The sequence below is a fragment of the Lepisma saccharinum genome, chromosome 7 (genome assembly GCF_977018435.1).
Source record: "Lepisma saccharinum chromosome 7, izLepSacc3.1, whole genome shotgun sequence".
Lineage (NCBI taxonomy): Eukaryota > Metazoa > Arthropoda > Insecta > Zygentoma > Lepismatidae > Lepisma > Lepisma saccharinum.
The window spans coordinates 47,879,407-47,896,846 of record NC_139235.1 but is presented as its reverse complement, the minus strand read 5'-3'; the positions used below and the strand labels follow the sequence as shown (position 1 = coordinate 47,896,846).

The 17,440-nt window shown below is 36.6% G+C and overlaps 1 protein-coding gene across 50 annotated transcripts in view; it reads right to left on the bottom strand.

Annotated features, from left to right (window-relative positions):
* Window positions 1-17,440, bottom strand: part of Dscam1 (Down syndrome cell adhesion molecule 1) — a 426,431-nt gene that overhangs the window by 126,132 nt on the left and 282,859 nt on the right. For 48 of the 50 annotated variants that reach the window (XM_083125269.1, XM_083125286.1, XM_083125279.1 and 45 more), the window contains 4 exons: window positions 14,283-14,537; window positions 13,071-13,215; window positions 8,433-8,695; window positions 5,470-5,631 (listed from right to left, as the gene is read on the bottom strand). In XM_083125269.1, coding sequence (XP_082981395.1) covers window positions 5,470-5,631; window positions 8,433-8,695; window positions 13,071-13,215; window positions 14,283-14,537 — 825 coding nt within the window. Of the gene's footprint in view, window positions 1-1,553; window positions 1,842-1,911; window positions 2,197-5,469; window positions 5,632-8,432; window positions 8,696-13,070; window positions 13,216-14,282; window positions 14,538-17,440 lie in introns of all 50 variants that reach the window. The other 2 variants (XM_083125266.1, XM_083125252.1) reach the window with 2 other exon arrangements.

Genomic DNA, 17,440 nt, shown 5'->3' with positions numbered 1-17,440 from the left:
ATGTGGGTTTATATACAGCCAAACGGCGGTTACTTTCCGAATGACCCTCGTATGTGTGAATAAACCACCCATGCACTAGGGTATATAGGATTAATTTTAAGAGAGAGCTGGAATTATCAAGGTGTATAACATATCTGCATTCTAGGTGAGGGGGAGGGGATACAGAATAAAATAATTCATAATTATCATTTTCAACGGATCTTTCCAAAGTTGTTTAAAGACACAAGTGAGAATCGAGGGTCATTTTAAGAGAGGTTTGTATTTATCACTTTTTCCAGAATTCTTGACTGCTTTCACCATGAATGTCAGTGCAGTCTAATAAATTCCAAAATCATAAAGGTTATGTTCGACAAATGTAATGAAAAATAGAGATTTTACTCAATTGTGATGTGTAAAAAATAGTATGGCTATATTCAATATATTAAACTTAAAAAAAAATAATTGGAAGGCTTCAATTAAAAATAAATGCTATAAATTTGCTTTTCATGTAACTATACATACACGTAACATGGCTTTTATTAAAATGAATCCTATATTGTATGTAAAAATCCTGTTTATGAACATATTTGTTTGAGAGCTAGGCTAATCAAAGATGTGCAAATCAATTAGGTCAATATCCCAGATGAACTGTTCATGAAATGCCAAAAAACTGGATGAAAGAGATATGCACTGCAGCATAAAGGTAGGTGAGAGTAGTATAAGTTAAAAAAAAAGATTTCTATGTATTTAGAAATGAATCAATAATTTACCAATTACAGAAAGGAAAGCAGAATATGTGGATTTTCCTGCATTATTTTCTGCCACACACATGTATTCTCCAATATGATTGGCGTTAACAGAAGGTATGGTCAATATTGAACCTGAATCTCCCAAAGGCATAATTGTGGCTTCTCTAGTTGAAATTCTTTTACCTTGATGATACCATTTTATTTTCATAGGTTTATCACCATCAACAACACATGGAACAGTTACAAACTGTCCTTGACTGCGAGGTTTTTCTCCAAAGGAAAAAGGGACAATTTCAGGTCCAACTGAAGGAAAAAAAAATATTGAAATCACACATAACTGCACATTTTACCATTTATTTTTATATGTGCAGTGTAATTTGCTGCCCCTGCAGCATTCCTTGCAGTGCATGTATATTCTCCGGTGTGTACAGCAGACACAGAGTCAATAATAAGAAGGTTTATCCTCTCGCCTAGCTTCATTGTCCTTACACCCATTTTAGATGATACATCTTTGCCATGAAATGTCCAGAACACATCCAAAGGAGTATCTCCCTGAGAAACAATGCATTGGATTTGAACCAATTCACCAGCATTCAGTGGCGATTCCATGATTGAAATGGGGAGAATTTTTGGAGGAACTGCAATCAAAATTATGTTCTTGAATGCCAATTAATCTAGTTAGTATTGTTGATCTATGATGACCAGAGAATAACAATTCAAAACAGTATGGATGGTTTTCATGTAAGATCACTGAAGGTAAGAACATGTGTGAGGGTAAGGAATGTAGCTTAATCATTCTCTTAATAAAATTATATCATACTGTACCATTGACAATTAAAGAAGTAGTGTAACTTGAACTTGCAGCAGCATTTGTTGCCGAACAAGTGTAATTTCCTGCATGGTAAGCCATTACATTGTTTATCATCAGTAAACCCACTCGATCAGCTACTTTCATGGTGGAAATTCCGACCTGCTTATTGATCTGTTCTCCAGAAAATGACCATGAGATGTTAATGGGAAGATCTCCATAAGTCGCTATGCACTGAAGCTGAGCAAAGACGCCAGAGTTCAAGGGCGAATCCCCAAATGAAAATGGCGTTATAGATGGAGGGACTGAAAGAGGATGAGGCAACAAAGTTTAGCACTAAGAAAAATGTGAGCTTGTATTAAAAAATAATGATACCATTCACAAACAACGTAGCTGTGTGATTTGCTATCCCTGCTGCATTCCGTGCAGTGCATGTGTAGTTTCCACTGTTCCCTGCGGTGACCGATGTAATAACAAGCACACTGATGCTGTCACCAATTTTGGTTGTTGTAATTCCCATATGAGATGACAATTCTTGACCGTGAAAGCTCCATCGTATCTGCAACGGTTTATCCCCTTTTGACACATGGCAAGTTAACTGAGCATTGTCACCAGAATTCGCTTCTCCATCAAATGAAAATGGGATTATGTGGGGAGGGACTGGAGAAGAGAAATATGTTACTTTCCTTTCCTACACAATTGAAATAAAACTGTATTTTTCTCACAATACTAATACCATTCACATCCAATGTGGTAGAATAGACTGACAATCCAGCTCGGTTCTTTGCTTGACAAGTGTACTCTCCTCGATGACCAGGACTCACCGAGTTAATGGTGAGTATGTTAGCCTTATCCCCAAACATTGTTGTTGTAATGCCCATGTGAGAAGACAATTCTTCCCCGTGGAAATACCATGTGACTTTCAGTGGTTTGTCACCCTTTGACACATAGCACTGTAACTGAATGCTGTCACCAGCATTTGCAGGACCATCGAATTGAAATGGAGTAATTTGTGGGGAGACTGTAAAGTTAATATGAACATGTAACCAGACACAACTTCCTCTAATACCAGCTATACACAATTTTGCTTGGAAAAAAATATATTACACATAGTAATATGGCAAGTTATGTTTTTTTCTGAAACCTGCAAATCAAACAAAAACAAAATTCTTACCTTTCATGAAAGTTGGCTAACGTTTTGCTGAAAAAGACTACACCCTAACAATTCAAAAATTTACATATATACTGGTGCATTATACATGTATTATATACTTGAATATAAAGGCATGATTATTCTGAACTAAAATATGTAGTCTAATATGAAATGTCAACTGTTTTGAAGGAGACATTTTTTATGTAACCTACATAGCTCTCAACCAACTGTATATCCTCATGAATTTCACACACAGAAAATTCTACCATGCATATATTTTTAAAAAATATATGAAATCCATTTCTAGAATTTATTCCTGAGGATGGTTATTCTCATTATGAATTCAGCAATAATTCTTTTTCTGTGACGTGCTTTTATCTAGATGACATAAATTGTCAGAATTCGCATATAAATTTATATAGTGTAGGTCTATACAAAAGCTAACACAAGATATACTGTGTTACACTCTAAAAGATAATGAACATTTTAAAATTTTATGTAAGAAATCTGAAACAAATTATACACATCAAATTGTTAAAAAGTTGTGAAGAGATCTAATGTTCATATCATTATTTATTTTTAAAATTTTGAACCCATATAACTTTAAATTATATCAACAGACAGAGGTGCCCACAGGGGGAGGGGATTCACTGATTCATTCATCATAATGTACACATTTCTCTTGGTGTTAACAATCAAAAATTTATACATTATTCTCCAAAATATAACAGCCAAATAAATGATTATAATTAACTGATTAATTACTTTTCTTCAAAATTTCAGCAATTATTTTTGTATTACATTATTAGATTGCAGCTTACCTCCAATTACTTTATATATATCTTGCATGATTTTTTGGAAAATAATATGTATAAAAATATTTTCGGAGTTTGGGCACCCCTACCAACAAGTGGATGATCGAGCCTTCTATATGCAAGGGAAATATCAATATAAAACATTTCATCATGAAGCATACAAATCAGTAAGATGTTTTACATTTATCACATATTTTTCTCAATTACTGCTGAGTCTAGAAAACCAACATGACAATTAGAGATGGGACCAATCAATTGGTATCCTATTGGTATGATCTGCAGAATGAAAATAAATTCTCGTTTCTTGCTATTAATATATAAACATTAGTCATTCAATTTTACAGTGAGATTTAATATTAACTAGATGCCACTGCAAGCTGATTTGTATACTTCACTATAAAATTACTACTCTCTTATGATTTGATATTACTTTTGTTTTCACAAAATAAAATGTAAGATATTAAATAAAGATGAGAAAGGTTTTTGCGGCAGTGTACACTAATGTTGCTGGAATAGTAGAAATAATTAGGAAAAGCAATATAATTAATATTCTTGAAAGTGTGCATGTATGTTTGTATGACATGTGTTTATGCACACACACACTGATCATCATTGAAGTGTGTGATACTTACTCTTAACTATTAATCATTGTCTTTGGTTAAGAAATATTAACTACTGACTGTTCTCTAATTTAGTCTTTTATACCTATATCCAGTATATGTATATTAAGTAGAGATGGGACAGATTAATCGGTACTCTATCAGTATCGGCCGATATAAGCATATAGGTGTATCAGTTTATCGGTAAAATTACCAATTATTTTACCAATCCAATATATCAATAAATATCTGATAATTTAGTGCAAAATTCTGCCATTTTGTTGTAATTTTTATGGATAATCTCCATGGCCTACTTTCTAAGAAAGTAAATGTCTAAATATGCAATTTGTTTTGCACTGCAGTCACCTTGAAACACTCATTTATTAAGGAGGTCAATGAACCTTTCAGGTTCTTCAAAAACCATTTCTAGTTTTATATCAGATCGGTAGAATATCGGTTATCGGTATCGGTAAATTTTATATCGGTACTTTATCAAAATTTCATATTGGCCCATCCCTAATATTACGACATATTATTTTGTGTAGTTGTGGCAACTGATAATGCATATCTTGTCGAACTGAAAAGTTATATGAAAAATTATACTGTTCCTTTAATCATATTCTCACACTAGTATGCACATCGTGCTACGATGCCAGGGGTACCGGGTTCAAATCCAGGCCTGGGTATGCATGTTTGTGAGTGTCCATTCACCAATTTTATCATGTCATCACTCATCCCCAATTTTGCAAATTAGCCAAAAGTGGCACAAAAAGCAAAGTAAAATAAATCAAATCAATTAATAAATAAATCACACTAGTATATAAAGGTTGGTTACTACCACTGGAGACATACACTGGCCCATATGATATCTATGCAACAAGGTAATCATTTACACTACAGCATCTGCCATTAAAATATTTGAGTCTGACAGGAGTAAATGCTCTGTTTGTGTGATGGATTCATACTTGCATTTCCCAAGAATTATTGTACACTACAGCAGTTACATCTTTCTATCTTTATTATTCTCATCATTTTTATACATCATATTTTGTGTAAAAATGCTTCAAGTGGAATGTCAATTTGATACATGGGAACTATTTATATATGGTTCTATTAATTTTGGTGGTCATTGCTACCATCCACTCAGCAATGTGTTGTAATGGTGCTCGCTCACAGTGGTCACCAAAATTAATAGAAACCATATGAATAGTTTTGCAAAAAAGTACTTATTCCAATGCACCTTCAATTCCCATAAACATGAACTAGGGCATCAAATTGACATCACCATGTAACTTGCATATATACACACTCACATTATATATTCAAATACATAAATGAAAATAAATTTAAAAAGCTTTGTACTCACCCATGACTTGCACTTCCAAAGTTCCCCGAGCACTGTAACCTTGAGTGTTGCGAGCTACACATGTGTATGTGGCCTGATCAGATAGCCTTTCAACATTCTCAATAATTAAAGTACCATTGGGAAACACCTTCTGCTTTCGGTTAATTGGCAGAACTCTCCCATCTGAAAAATGAGAAATAAAAAAAAATATCAGTGATCAAATACCATCTTCATTCAAAATCATTTTTAAAAGGAAAATAATACATTGTTTTTGGCCCTATTCCTTAAATGTAAATGTAAAGTTTCCCGTGCATACAGCACTGTGTCATAAAGGCACATTTACGGGATGTGGCGTTAGGGCCACACAATCTCGATCTTGGCCATTTTGGAGGTGATATGATCACCACCATGCTCTGGCCACCTTTACCCACCAGGGTATGGTCAGATGCGCTACCGACTAGACCACTGGGGCTACATTCTTCCTTAAATGTTATCATCATCATCAATTTAAAGCAGTGCCCACAGTACAAATATATACTACTACTACTACTACTACTACTAAAAAAAATAAAGCAGTGCCCACAGTACAAATATATACTAACAAGTAAGACCATTATATCCAAATAATATTGGTTTGGCAGGTACAGTGGGATCCATGAGTATTACCATGCAAATTATCCATGAGTATTACCATGCAAATTAACCATGACTATTTTCATTAATTTTTTTGTACATCCTATATGTTTTAGCAGGATGTTTTTTTTATATATACTGGTGCAGAAGTTGTCAACAGCTTGTTTTGAGTTTTCTTTTAATTCTTGAAGCTCTTATTGGGTCAAATAAAGTGCATGAACATGGTGATGGACAGTTTGCATGGTAATACTCATGGATCCCATTGTACATGGGAGGTAATCTATTTTATATGACTTACTCATTATTCTGTGTAAAATTTGAAAAGGCAATCAATTTCTCCACCTTTCTGGCAGCTTCTACAGGCATGCACTGGTTTGTTGCAGGCAACATGTTTCTTATTTTTTTGTACTGTTTGGTTTGGTGGTGTTCGCAGATGCAGTCTATCTCTTTCAATTCCGCCAATGTGGGGACAGTAGTTTCCCCTTTACCCATGGATATGGATGGCACCCATGGTGTTTTCTTACTGCAATCTGGTTGGTATGGGTTGCCGCATGACTACAGGAGGACTTTTTGTGAAAATGGCTTCTTCAACCTGGGGGCTTGGGAGATGGGTATGTTTAGCAAGTATAGTGCTGCATTGTCAGGTTTTATTTAAGGCTCTAGGGTTGGTGTTAGGGTTGGCCTATTCTTTATAGAGTTGCACTAGCTTGCACACCCACTTTGGATTACTCTGCGATTTGTTTCTATGTTTCATGAAAGGCCAGCCCTCTTCCTTTCAAGTCAATGGCTGCTTTATATTCAAGCTGGTGTTCAAGTTTGCATTGAGTATTTGCTGCAACAGGTGCAGCAAATACTAGTGCCACCAAATTCACCAACCGGAAAAAGGAGAACTATATTGCCTGCAACCAACCTGTACAAATCTTAAGAACATGCCAAAAAGTTGGTGACATAGATTGCTCTTTCAAATATTACGTGGGACAATAAGTAAATTGAGAAGAATGGATACACTAAGCCCATTAGGCAGAAGTGAGAACAAGAAAAATGAGAATAATCTCCTCATTATGTATTAATATATAGAAAGACATTGAACTTTACTTCTCTTTATAAAGATATTTATTTTGCTGCACATTCTCTAAATTGCCTCTTTTCATTCATCACATTTTTAATATTCCAATTATATACTAATGCAAATAAAAATACTTAAGAATGTTTCCCTTCACCTGATAATATTACTATTCTGACTTGATTAATGATAACTATAATTTGTATAATAATGTGATGAGAATCCAGAACCATCAATACATATATAAGTTGTAGTTGCACTAACTTTTCCACCAATGTGACTGATTTTGGTGAATACAATATTTAGTGAGCACTACTTCTTTCAAAACCAGCTAGAAAGTTTTATATATATATTAATAGTAATTCATTCCATTCATTCATCAATATATAAGAATCGTGATTCATCAATACCTATTATCATCCCTATCAGATGCATTTGTAAACACAAGCAAAAAAGAAAAAAATGCCAGCAACTTTAGTACATTAATACTGTTTGTATCTCAACAATTCAAGTTTCCTGGATAAATATATATGTATATATATATTTTTTTAAATCCCTAAACTAAAATTCTTAAACTGAATCTTAATGCAAATTAAATAAGTTTTTATTGTTTGTAATTTCTATATTCTATGAGAAGACTGCTGTGCTATAATTACTGACTATACACATTAATGTAAAAAAATTACAGTTTCTTGTAACACAATGCAAATATTTTGTTTACTATGATATTTTTCTCTTCATAAACTTTTGTCTTCTCGTTTAATATCTAAGAAACTAAAAGTTAAAATATACAAAACAGTAATATTGCCTGTACTATTATATGGATGCGAAACTTGGTCCCTTACATTGAAAGAGGAACATAAATTGATAGTATTTGAAAATAAGATCATTAGGAAAATATTTCGGTCTAAAAGGGATGAGGAGACAGGTGAGTAGAGAAGGTTACATAATTTAGAAGTACATAATTTGTATTCATGTCCAGATATTATTAGAATGATTAAATCAAGAAGACTTAGGTGGGTAGGCTATGTGGGATGAATGGGAGAGGAAAAAAGAGTTTAAATGATTCTTGTTGGGAAACCTGATAGTAAGAAACCTGTAGGAAGGCAAAGATGAAGATGGAGGGATAACATTGAGATGGACCTAAAGGAAATCGGTAGGGATGGAAAAGAGTACTGTATATAGACTTTGCTCAGGATAGGGACAGATGGAAGGCCTGTGTTGCTGCAGCCATGAACCTTCGGCTTAAGAAGACTAGAGAGTTAGTTAGTTAGTTATGACTAGTCACCTCTTTCCCAGATAATTGTGTCAATTGGGTATCCAGCTACGGGGCATGTCACTACGAGAGTTTCTCCAGCAACAATAGCTTTCTTCTCCATTGGACGGATGAATGGAAGGCCATAAACATTAAGTTTTGCTGAATGCTCAGCTGATCCCACTTTCGACGAAGCAATGCACTTATACAAACCACCATCATTGGTATGGACGGATGAGATATTTAAGTGAGACACTACTCTGCCATCCACAGTAACATACTGACCAACTTGCAACCTACAATAAAACAATAAAATATTTTTTAACTTAAAAAGTATTGTTTATCACGCATCTTAAAGTAAATAGAACTTAAATTAAACAGACAACGGACCTGTGAAAGCTGGTGCATTAAGCACTTGGGGTGCAATGGAGTACTTGGTTAGTGTGCTGGACTTGTAGTAAATCACAAGTACATCGAAGGACCACTCCCTTCTACCAGCAAAAATAAATTTGTTCCCGTGAAGAAGAGAGAAGAAGTGATCTCCAGGAACATAGTGTTAGAATATGTATAAGTACTGGAAGCACTAGACAATGGATAATGTCCATTTAACGTTACAAGCTAGTATGCAACCACTGTCACTAACGTTCAGATAAGTATAAGACAAGAGTGATTCAAAAAGTAACATCAAATCGAAAACTCAGTTACAGATGAAAATGATGTCATGTTGTGACTTCAGCTATGACCACTCCAAAATATCCATTCCCTCAGAGAGATCCAAATGGTTAATGATCAGAGAACAAAGTTAGGCCTGTATGGAAATCTTAATTTCTGAATGGCGGCAACAGTTGTGGCAGTTCATGGTGTTATCATGAAGTTCAAGAAAATTAGACATTTTGTGCTAAGAGACCAATGTGCAAATTGTAATATTTGCCAACATTGTGCATAAAATACAATATTTGCCAACCTCAGGGATGATGGTATGAATGAATTTCATACTGACATTCAACTTCATGGCCAGAATCTACAAAGAAATATGCCTGTTCTGATGAATAATAGTGTCAAGGTGACCCACCTTCTCATTGGTGATGGCTACAGTGGACAGTTTCAGAGATCAATTTTCATTTATCATTTCAGTTTAAAAATTTCTACTCTCTTCATACACTCTTCTCGCACCAACACATGAATATCCATATTGTTGCAAAATACTTTTATGAAATCCATAAAAACAGCCACAATTCATACATGCTGGCCTTCCAAATATGAATGCAATGCCATCTATGGGATACTATAGTAAAACCACAAGCAAAAAGGCCTGTGCAGACCCAGGACTCCTGTGCACCATACTTCCACGTGAAGGGGAGGGGCAGAGTGGAGCATGCTTCCTTATGGCCCTAGTTTTATGGAAGAAGAGGGAGGAGCACTGAGACCTTTCACCAAAGGTTCTTTTGTTTGTGATCACTCTATATCAACACCTAATATCCAAATCTCTTATCTACAATGAGTTTGAAATGCATTACCAGGGTGGCTACAGACTAGCAAAAATGAAATTCCCTGACTTTTCCAGGTTTTCCAGGACAAATTTTGCCTTTATTCCCTGACAATTTTGAACTAAATCCATATATTCGTACATGGAAAATAAACTCATACAGATCAGGTATGGACTGTATTCATATTAAGTATCTATATTAGCTTACAAGAACTGACTTAATTTCTCTATGATTTATATTCCTTCTGAAAAATAGTGATTTTGAAAAAAATATTAGAATTCAGAAGCAAGGGAGGAACTTATACAGAGCTTTTCTCATTTGCAAACAGTCTTAATAAAATATTTGATTATTTTTAAAGTTATGACTAAATGAGATTAGAGGAATGTAGCTCGAAAAGGTAGTGATGTACTAGTACGTAAAATGGCACCGGCGGAGGGAAGTATGAGGAAAACTGGATGAGCACTCTCTCATACTACTTACCTGGCACAAACTGCTGCTGGCTGCCTGGTTCGTCGATAGCCCCCTTGGCTCGTTGTTGATCGTGAGTCTGAACGACAACCCATGTGCCTCGCTATGTGGCTAGAACAGGACTGTCTGTTTCCCCAAGGACTGGGTCTTTTATTCATAATTACAAACAACACTTATGTGTCATTCTTGCAGTTTTGTCTGCTTCGTTACTACCGGGTTGCATACCTCTATCAGGAAGACAAACCTGGTAGTGTTGAAGGAATTTCCTTGTTTAGCCAGGCCATGCATGATGTTGTTTGTTTGAATGGGTCAGCATACTGTACAGAGAGAGTGATGTATTTCATGATTTTCGAGGTTTACCCATTTTCCTTCATCAATATATAATATTAAAAACTTAATGCAAGCAATTTATAGTAGGTGAATCTACTGCACTGCACAGGCATATGATTAAGACAATAAAATGTCAATTATTAATGAAATTTGTGTATTAATTTATGGCTAATTGGAATGTACTTTCTGGACTGTCCTCGTATAAAGCTTCAGCCTGATAAATTCAATAACAGTAGACGAAAAGTGAAAATTCAGTAGAGCTGGAAGAGGAACATTGATTACTGATGAAAATCATATGTTTTTAGGATTGAGAGCCTGAAAGTTTGTCCGACGAAATGTCGTACTGCATCAGACAAAAAAAAATCAGATGCATAAGAATGCCATGCATGCATTTTTTGTGGTAGTAAGACATTTTGTCGCAATTCGACATTAGTCAGATTTAAGTAAGTCTTGATGCTTTCCTGACAACAAATGATGAAATGATTCTCTCAGGCTATCGACCAGGTGAGATGTGGAAAAGATTACAAGCTTTCGAAAGCTTGGAATCTTTTCCACAACTCACCTGGTCAATAGCCCGAGAGAATCTTTTCATTAGTCAGATTTATCTGACAAAAATTACATGCATCAATGGAGCCTAAATATTTGGCAGATCAAATGTCGTTCCACGGCATACGACAAAAGCCTTCATATGTTTCAATGTTCCTTCAGAATGTCCACACAATACCATACTATGGTGTTGGGCATCTGTCGGAGGGTGCCAGATTGGGTGCACCTTTCTGGTCAACAGGTCTGACCCCTTGTAGCTGCCACAGACAAGAAAAAAAAATGTCAATACATTTTAAATGTAACATTTATAGGTTCATCAAACGTGTCTGCCTCACTGGAAATTTCTCCTCCCCCACCTCCTCACCTTCCATCACTTGTTTCTGACAACACGGTTGTGTCCAATGCATAATAGAGACCTAAAAGTTTATGCCAAAGGCTGGCAAGATGATTTCCCATGTAAGTGCAGTGCCTATTATGACTTCTTCAAAATCAAATGTCTGGCAGGTTCATTGCATCACATCGCATCTACAGTTTTTAATAATAATAAATAATAATAATAATAATAATTCCAAGACAAAATTCCCTGACATTTCCCTGACTTTTTTTGACCTCTCCAATTCCCTGACTTTTCCAGGTCTGTCGCCATCCTGATTACATACTATTTTCCAGAAATAACTTCAATTTGATATTACTTTTTAAACTAACGTCATATTATTGGGGCAAATATGTTTTGACCCAATTTATATTAGAAAACATTTCACACTTCATTTGGTCAACATGGCATTAAAACCATTGACTATAGTATACATGAAAATTGCTCCCTGCTTGCTTGACTATTCTTTCATTGAGTTTGTATTTAAATCCACTTTATGCACAGTTTAAAGTGGGATCCAAACCATTATGTGCCTCCACCAGGTATTAAACCTGGGAACCCTTTGGAAGTAAATCATATAATTTTATAAGATTCAAATTCACCATTCTTTATAACCACATTTTTTTTTCTCTCAGGTTTTTTATGAATAAAATGAAATATATATTGTAATAAACTATTGCATGATATGGTGTACAATTTGTGGGAAAAAATTAAAAAGATATACATTTATCCAAATTGCTGCAAGTAATTGTTGTGTATTTATTCAAATAAGATAAAAATATCTCCAGATTTACAAAAAAAATTGTTATGAATTTATCCACAAGTACACACACACACACACACAGACACACACATTTCTCTTGTTGTGTGTCATTTATATAGAGTGAAGCCCTGATTTTGGATTCCTTGATTTTACAATTTCCTGCATTATACATTCAATCTACATAGTTCCAACAAAGCCAAACGTTATAAATATTTCCCAGGTTTTACATTTTCTCATGTTTTATTTCACCTTGGTCCTATGAAAAACATAAAATCGAGGTTCCACTGTGTATACATCAAATTGATTGTACTTTATCTCCAACTGAAGAGTCTCAGGGGAAAAAATAGATTTTTGTTTTTAAAAGACAACAAATCCTAACTTTCAAGGCTCACTACTTTTCCTCTCTATATCATTTTTAAATTTTCACATTTCTCAGAACTTACCAAGTTCTTTGTCTGTACAGTTACAGCATACAAAATTACACTGATGGAGCTTTTTAATGCCATTAACAACAGCAAATCAATAAAATTAGACTTATAAGGTTTTCCCCCATACTCTTCAATTATTAAAATTTAAAAAGAGTTTTCAATAATTTAGTCATGTAGCATAGTATTCATAAACCAATTCTTAACCTGGAAAATATGAATTGCATGCAAAAATTAATACACTACCAAAAAATTACTCTTTTATATATAGGTACTTACCTATCCCCATTTGATAATTTTTTCCCATCAAGCTCCCAAATGATTTCAGGAGTTGGATTTCCAGAAGCTTCACACTTAAGGAAAACAGATGGCCCAGGCTGCAGTGTTTCTGGTGAAAATGTGAAGGTAAATTGTGGAGGTTCAACTGAAAGGAAGAAAAAAAATAAAACTTATTAAATTCAATCAACTTATAGGTGTGAAAAATTCTACATGTGTTACTTTTTATTTGTAACAGATACATTTTAGATGTCATTCAATTGTCTTTTTGGGCAAATTTAAATATTCATCACATAAGAATTTTAAAATATTAGGGGAACAAGGCATAACAAATCTTGAAGTGCAGGAAAATGTACAATCTGCAAAAATTTTATACCATTTGGATCTATTGGGGCCATGAGGATTGAATGTATAATGTCAGAAAATGTAAATTCCGGGAACATAAAATTGGGTGGTTATCCACTGTAGAAACCTAACTCTTGTCAGAAACAATATTAGAATACAAAAAGAGGTCAGATATTAACAAAGAAATATTAAAAGGATGTATGCAACACTTTAGAAACATCTCAATTTTAAAAAAATGGATAAAAATCTATGTTGCAATGTAAGAAATGGATTATGCACAAATTCAGGAGTAAAATTAGTAAAAAAAAATTCAAAATAGGCAACAATTAAACTAGAAACTATGTTGATTTCTTAATGCAGTTGGATGTTAAAAAGAAAGTTGTACAAAATGACAAGATTAAAAATAATAATACAATTCAGAGATCCTTCCCTCCATAATTGACACTATAATAGATAAACCAAGAGCTCCCTCACATATACAAAATGAAAGAAATAAACAAAAATAGGATTTTTCTTGATTGCTAATAAAATAATAAGTTATATATAAATATAAAGATAACACAATAAATTCAAGTCTTAATAAAGTTACTAATAAATGCCTATGCATTCTGTAGAAAACATGTAACTTTCCAAAAGTAAGGAAAGTTTGAGAACTAATATTTCAAATAAAAGTGATTTGCATCCATGGCTCTTAATTTCAGAGTTTATAAATATTCAAACACTAAAAATATAAATATTTTATTTTGCTGGCATATTCTCACTTTCATTAATAAATGACTAACCTATATAGAATTAATTAAAATGTATTCATATCTTAGCGTAAGAAAAACATCATTATAATTTGTAATACTAAAATTTATAATAACTTACATCTTCCTCCTAATTTCAGTTCCGCACTCGCTTGTGCACTTTCTTGATCATTCCTAACAAAACACTGGTACATTCCCTTATCGTCCTTCTTAACAGAGTCAATTCGTAAAATTGATTCTTCATAATTAAGAGCTTTTCCATCCTTCATCCAACTAATTGTTTTAATGGGATTTCCTTCAAAGTTACAAGTGAAAACAGCTGGTCGGCCAAAATCAACAGTCTGTGTCTGTGGTTCAACTGATGCTGCAAGAGGTGCTGAAATAAAAATGAAAATACAGTATGTTTTCATATTGTGTAAAACTAACATAAATAATATATTGTATCTTCTATTCATTCAAAGAACAACAATCACAATTATAATAATAAAAGTAATGTATTGCTTTGAAAAAAATATGTTACAAAAATTACACTGATACTGTATTGTAGTGATGTGATGAAGCTGAAAATTTACTGATGCTGATGTACTCACCGATAATTTTTGGAACCGATACCAATATTTAACCAATTCCGATACATAAGATTGGAATGTTATTTTCAGCAAGTCGAAAATAAATTTGCTATGTACATTTCTAATATACAGGGTGATTCTAAAGGTAGGGTACAAATGAAAACCACAGATACCTCCCATGAAATAGAGACGAAAGTGCCCCTTCCACTTTGCCGAGAGATGCCTCCATGAGGAGCTAGACAACGCCGAAAACGTGTTAAAATAAACTTCACACTGTTGTACAGCCAGTACCAGTGAAGATAGAAAGGCGGAAGAAAAGAAGTCAAAAGGAACATCAAAGTCGCCAATCCGAAAAACACCAGGCGGCAGCTGTGCAACGCATGCGCATGGGGTTCCACAAAGGAAATAGGAGTGTCCCGCAAGACAAGTGAAGGGAAAGGGTAGTGATCGACAACGGTAGGGACAAAAGAAGCAATGAAGCATGAAGTAACAATTGCACAGCGGGAAACAAACACCATGACTGAAGCAGTGCAGTCGAGAAAAGTAGTGCGGGGTTGCAGAACCACGGGAGGACGACGTAGGACGAAGAAACACACCCAGAATACAAGCAAAGTGGTCCGTGACACTCGACAGGCAACAGACGCATACATGGTTCAGGGCAGAAATGGCGGCGCTGGCGGGAGTCCCCAAACACAGTGGGGGGGAAACCGCAGCAAGAACAAAGCACGGTGCAACAAAAGAGAAAGAGGACCGGACGGGGAATGGTACCTGCCAAGAAGACAACAAATGAGGGATGAGGAGGAATTCCCCATAGCAGCACACCGAGGGGATGTCACACAGAGGTCGTGCGCCAGCAGGACAAACACAGCAACTACGGGCACAGGATGTTATTGCCAATGAAAGGTGCACAGATAGGACCATGTACCCCATACAGACGTTGTTACAAACATCGTGATTAGGCCCAATCTGCCTCTTAGAAATAAAACCCGAGGCACATCACTGTGTGAGAGGGGGCGAAAGGCTGGTGGAGTGTCGTACGGACTCCACCACTCCGTACGGTGGACGACACCAATGGACAAGGTCGGAAAGTGTCCAGCCCGATCACCTGACGTCTGTGGTCAGGTAGTGAAGAGCACAGGCACATGTGGCTCGGGAACGTCAGCTGATTGTACCACAGCACCGTGCGGACGTGTGGGCTGCAGGCGTCTGTTCTGCGTACACAGTGCCAGATTGGAAGTGCAGCGTCAGGGAGCGTGTCAGTGAAAGAGCCGGTGCGCTGGCGGTGTGCTTGACATACGACAGTTGAGTACAGTGTTTCAAAGCCATTGTGACCAGTGTGTGTGTGTGTGCCACCTGTCCACTGGAATACAATATTTCATAATTGGCCCTGTCCTCACTGTACCATGGAACGCTACACATTTGTAGAACTGAGGGACATGCATTTTGTCTACGGCCTTGCAGTTGGCAATGGTCGAGCAGCTGCACGCCTGTATCGCGAAAGATATCCGGACAGGCGACACATCGACAGCAGATTGTTTTCCAACGTGCACCGTACCCTTGGTGAATCGGGTGTGTTACGTGCAGGCCATCATGTCAGTCACCCAAGACATGTGCGCACCGCAGCAGTCGAGGAGGACGTACTTGCTCGCGTGGGCAACACACCGTCTACTAGCACCCGTAGCATTGCACGTGCAGTGGGAGTATCACAGTCGACAGTGTGGCGTGCCTTTCATGATGATCTGCTGTATCCCTATCATCCACAGCGAGTCCACGCGTTGCTGGCTGGGGATTACCCACGAAGTGTGGAATTCTGTCAACGACTGTTGCAGTTTTGTTCCGACGATCCCCGTTTTTTGCACCATGTGCTTTTCACGGACGAGGCATCATTCACCTGTGAGGGCATCTTCAATTGCCGAAACAGCCATGTGTGGGATTATGAAAATCCACATACAGCAGAAGAGGTGCACAATCAGACCCAGTTTGCAGTGAATATCTGGGCAGGTATCATTGATGAACAGATTATCGGTCCATACCTGCTGCCACCACGTTTAAATGTCATGTGGTTTCAATTGGATGGAGCACCTGCACATTTTGATGGCACAGTGCGACCCTTTTACACCGTACGTACCCACAGCACTGAATCGACAGAGCGGGCCCCGTCCTCTGGCCCGCCCGTTTGCCTGACATCACATAAATAGATTTAAACTTGTGGAGCCATGTCCAAACACTCGTCTACGAGACCCCGGTGCCTGACCAGGAATCATTGGTAGCACGCATACTTGCAGCATCGGCCGAGGTGTGTACCATGCCAGGGATTTTTGACAGGGTTCGCCAGAATTTTCTGCCACGCTGCAAAGCCTGCATTGAATGTGGTGGTCGTTAATTTGAGCAACTTTTGTAACAACGTCAGTCCGGAGTACGACTACGTACTACTCCTATCTGTAAGTGCACCTTTGCTTGGCAATAAACCTCCTGTGCCCATAGTTGATGTGTTTGTCCTGCTGGCGCACGACCTCTGTGTGACATCCCCTCGGTATGCTGCTACGGGGAATCCCTCCTCATCCCGCATTTGTTGTCTCCTTCGCAGGTACCATTCCCCGTCCGGTCCTCTTTCTCTTTTGTTGCACCGTGCTTTGTTCTTGCTGCGGTGTCCCCCCACTGTGTTTGGGGACTCCCGCCAGCGCCGCCATTTCTGCCCTGAACCATGTAC